Source organism: Harpegnathos saltator, unplaced genomic scaffold (genome assembly GCF_003227715.2).
Source record: "Harpegnathos saltator strain DR-91 unplaced genomic scaffold, Hsal_v8.6 scaffold63, whole genome shotgun sequence".
In the NCBI taxonomy this organism is placed as follows: Eukaryota; Metazoa; Arthropoda; class Insecta; order Hymenoptera; family Formicidae; genus Harpegnathos; species Harpegnathos saltator.
In genome coordinates this window covers 32,501-35,914 of record NW_020230460.1, presented here as the reverse complement: position 1 = coordinate 35,914, position 3,414 = coordinate 32,501, and the positions used below count along the sequence as shown (strand labels likewise).

At 56.4% G+C, this 3,414-nt stretch overlaps 1 protein-coding gene across 1 annotated transcript in view; it reads left to right on the top strand.

The window, feature by feature from the left end:
* Positions 1-556: 556 nt before the first annotated feature.
* The window catches only part of LOC105183554 (uncharacterized), a 5,977-nt gene continuing 3,119 nt past the window's right edge, over positions 557-3,414 (top strand). Inside the window, exons 1-2 of the mRNA XM_011141785.3 lie at positions 557-1,117; positions 1,696-3,333. Of these exons, the coding sequence (XP_011140087.2) occupies positions 1,115-1,117; positions 1,696-3,333 (1,641 nt within the window). The 5' untranslated portion in view covers positions 557-1,114. The remainder of the gene's footprint in view (positions 1,118-1,695; positions 3,334-3,414) is intronic.

The window sequence follows — 3,414 nt, the reverse complement described above, 5'->3', positions numbered from 1 at the left end:
AAAATGTAAGATATCTCAAGACATTGCAAGATATCTTTTAGAAATCTAAAAGATATCTTTCTGTCTATTTGGGAAGTTTTCGAAAGAAAAAAAGGAAAAGAAGGGGACAATGTGATTGAGCGCGGAGTTCGCCGCGCCAATCGTTTCTGCATTCTTCGCTTTTCGGCGTATACCGAATCTTCTGACGTGACTACTCAAGTGAATGTTATTTAACGCAGGTTTGTTTGCATTCTCCGATGTTGCAGAGACTCGCACCCATCGACGAGGCGTATCCTCCGAAGTGCTGACTCGCGACAATAGCACGACGACCGACGTGCGAGGAGCCTCTCCTCGCACACCATCGTCATCGAAGATTGAGCTCGGCAGAATTATACCGGTGTCAATTCTCGCTTCACAGGGGATGGCAGACGGATGAAGAGATAGAGGACGGGAGAGAGAGAGAGAGAGAGAGAGAGAGAGAAGAGAGAGAAGAGAGAGAGAGAGAGAGAGAGAGAGAGAGAGAGAGAGAGAGAGAGAGAGAGAGAGAGAGAGAGAGAGAGAGAGAGAGAGAGAGAGAGAGAGGGTGACGGAGGGAGAAAGACGAGAGCGAGAGCCGATCGATGCATTGAGGCGCCTAGCAGCCAGGCTCTCCCCGAGCTCAGCCCCGTCTACCCCTGCTTTGCCCCAGTATATGGCCTGCAGCGCGGCTTCCCTCCGGGAAAAGTATGTGGTGTGTGCAGTTGCGCATCGACCTCCGGGGCGTGCACGGCGCGCTCCTCAGCGTGCGATGCAGCGGGAGTAAATCGCAGCAGCGCGAGAAGAGAGGCGCGTAGGCGGGGTTTTCCGGCGTGTCACGCTCGCTGTCGATCGGCAAGATCGACCAGTCTCACGTCCGATCTCGCAGTGCCATGAGCGAACCGGGGATGTTTTCGACGATCACGACGATCACCGTCGTCGTTCGCTAACTGCGACTCCCGCCGCTCCGAGGCCGCGCGTATCTCCTCCTCCTCCCCCGGACTCTCTTCTTCGTCTGCTGCTTCACACGATGCCGCGCACCGTCTCCTCGTCCTCGGCGGTTCGGCTCACCTCTATGTCGGAATTGTCACTGTGATGCTCGTTTCACTGACGAACTATTATGGTAATTGACGAACGAACATTATCGTTATTTTGCTCGTTAATGATAAGGTTTCGGGACTGCATCGCATCGCTCGTCTCTAACAATTGGCACACTCAGCGAGATTTAAAACAGGTGTTTGTGACGGCTGCTCGACGACGCTAGCGGGCGCGTCGTCGTCGTCGTCGTCGTCGTCGTCGTCGTCGTCGTCGTCGCTGTCGAATCGATCGATTTAAATCTCGACCACTTCAGGCGGTTTGACATTAACAACGCGATTAACGTGCAAGACTCGCTGCATTTGTGTTACAACGCGTCGTCACCACCGCGCGTTATCGTCATCAATCTCTTTTGTGTTGCACAAGAGTTCAGTCGAACATTTTCCACATTCTCTTTCGCTCGTTTATCTTCGTCGAAATACGTACAACTTGCCGAAAATGAACGAGCAAGTTGTCGATCGGCTTGCTAAATTGGAGCATCTTGATTTGCCGTCTTCTTTTGCTGTCTTCTTTCAAGCACAGTAGACGAAGAAACAGAATGAGGTGGCGGTTGGGCAAAGTGATGGACAATCTCAGGACGTAAATCGTCTCGCTTTCATTTCACAGGAGATAGCTGATGCCGGAGGGGGCATCGACGATGTCAGACTCTTTCGACTGAGCCTCGTCGGTCTCGTCTCGCTGTTGTTGATCGACGTGTCGTACGGCGTCGGTGTCAGCGGTACCGGGGGTGGCGGCGTCGGTGTCGGCGTCGGCGTCGTCGGCGGCGTCGGCGGTGGCGGCGGTGGTACCTGCGGCCTGGCCGAACTGAGGTGCAACGACGGCCGCTGCGTGCCGATAGACGCGTACTGCAATGGCGAGGATGACTGCGGCGACGGTAGCGATGAGCCGGCGATGTGCACACCGTGCAACCGCACGTATCACGGCCGCGAGGGTCGCACGTACAAGTTGGACCTGCCGCGACCGGCCGAGGAGCGATTGCCATTCCTTTGCCACCTGACGTTCACCGCCGCCGGCCAAGGTTACGGCGAGCTAGTGCAGCTGTTGTGGGACGCCTTCAGCGTGGGTCGCGTCGACCCGAACGCCGACAACTACTTCACCAGCTGTCCGGAGGGCTCGCTGCAGTTAGCGGAGTTGGGTCGACACTTCACCGGTGGCTCGTGGTGCGGCGTAGGCGAGGATCGTGCTACCTATTATAGCGAGACCAGCACCGTCACCGCGTCCATAAGGCTGTTCCACGCACCGTCGACGGTGCCATTCGAGTTCCGTTTGCGTTACCGCTTCGTCGCACGCAATGAAGCAGTCGCACGCCTTGGCAAGCCGGAGCTGCCGATCGAGAGGGGTTCGCCTGTACCCGGTACATATTGTTCGCGCAACTTCTACGAGTGCCACCTGAAACAATGCCGGCTGCAGAGTCCGAATTATCCGGGCGAATATCCGCGCAATGCCAGCTGCCTCATCACTGTGCGCCAGAAGGAGGTGCCTACCTGCAAGCACGCCATGATATCAGTGAAGAGTACACCCACTGGTCCGGTTGGGCTCAGCACCGTCAACACGAGCCTCAGCGTCTGGCAGGACTGTCCCGCAGAGAAGGATCGTCTGATCTTCCGCGACGGCGCGCGCACCGAAGATCCTATTCTTCTAATCTACTGCGGCGGCCCGTTGCCGCAGGTAACCGCACGTGGACCAGCCATGCAGGTGGAATTCCGCAGCTCGCCGACGGCTATAGCGCTGGGCGCATCTGCCTTGCGACTCGAGCTCGAGCTGCGTGTTATCTACGTCGACTCGGACGGCTTGGATTATGCCAAGGGTGCGCAAGGCTGCCATTTCTTCGTCAACGGTACCAGTAAGAGAAGCGGAAGCATACGCGCGCCGTTGCACGCCTTGCCACCCAGCTCCAGCTGCACGTGGAACATCAAAGGCGTCACTGGGGATCGCGTCTGGATCTACTTCTCGTCGTACTCGCAGCGTGACTTCACCAGCAACGGCGAGAACAACGCGAGTGCACAGTCGGACCCAACGTGCGCGGTAAAGCTCATTTTCTGGGACGGTGCACCGAACAGCGGCCAGCCGATAGCTAGTTTGTGCGACGACACACCCAAGCTGTGCGCGCACGCGGCGCTACGAAACATCACCAGGAGCACGAGACCGTGCACCGAGGACGAGAGTTACCTGACGATTGCGCCGAGCTTGACACTACGCATGGAGACTATACTGGGAACCGCACTCCACCCGGTCAATTTCCACGTAAGTATACTTGAACATTTTGAATACTGTTTCTGCCACTAAAAATAGCAAAGAAGGATATTGTCTTTTTCGAAAGGGCAT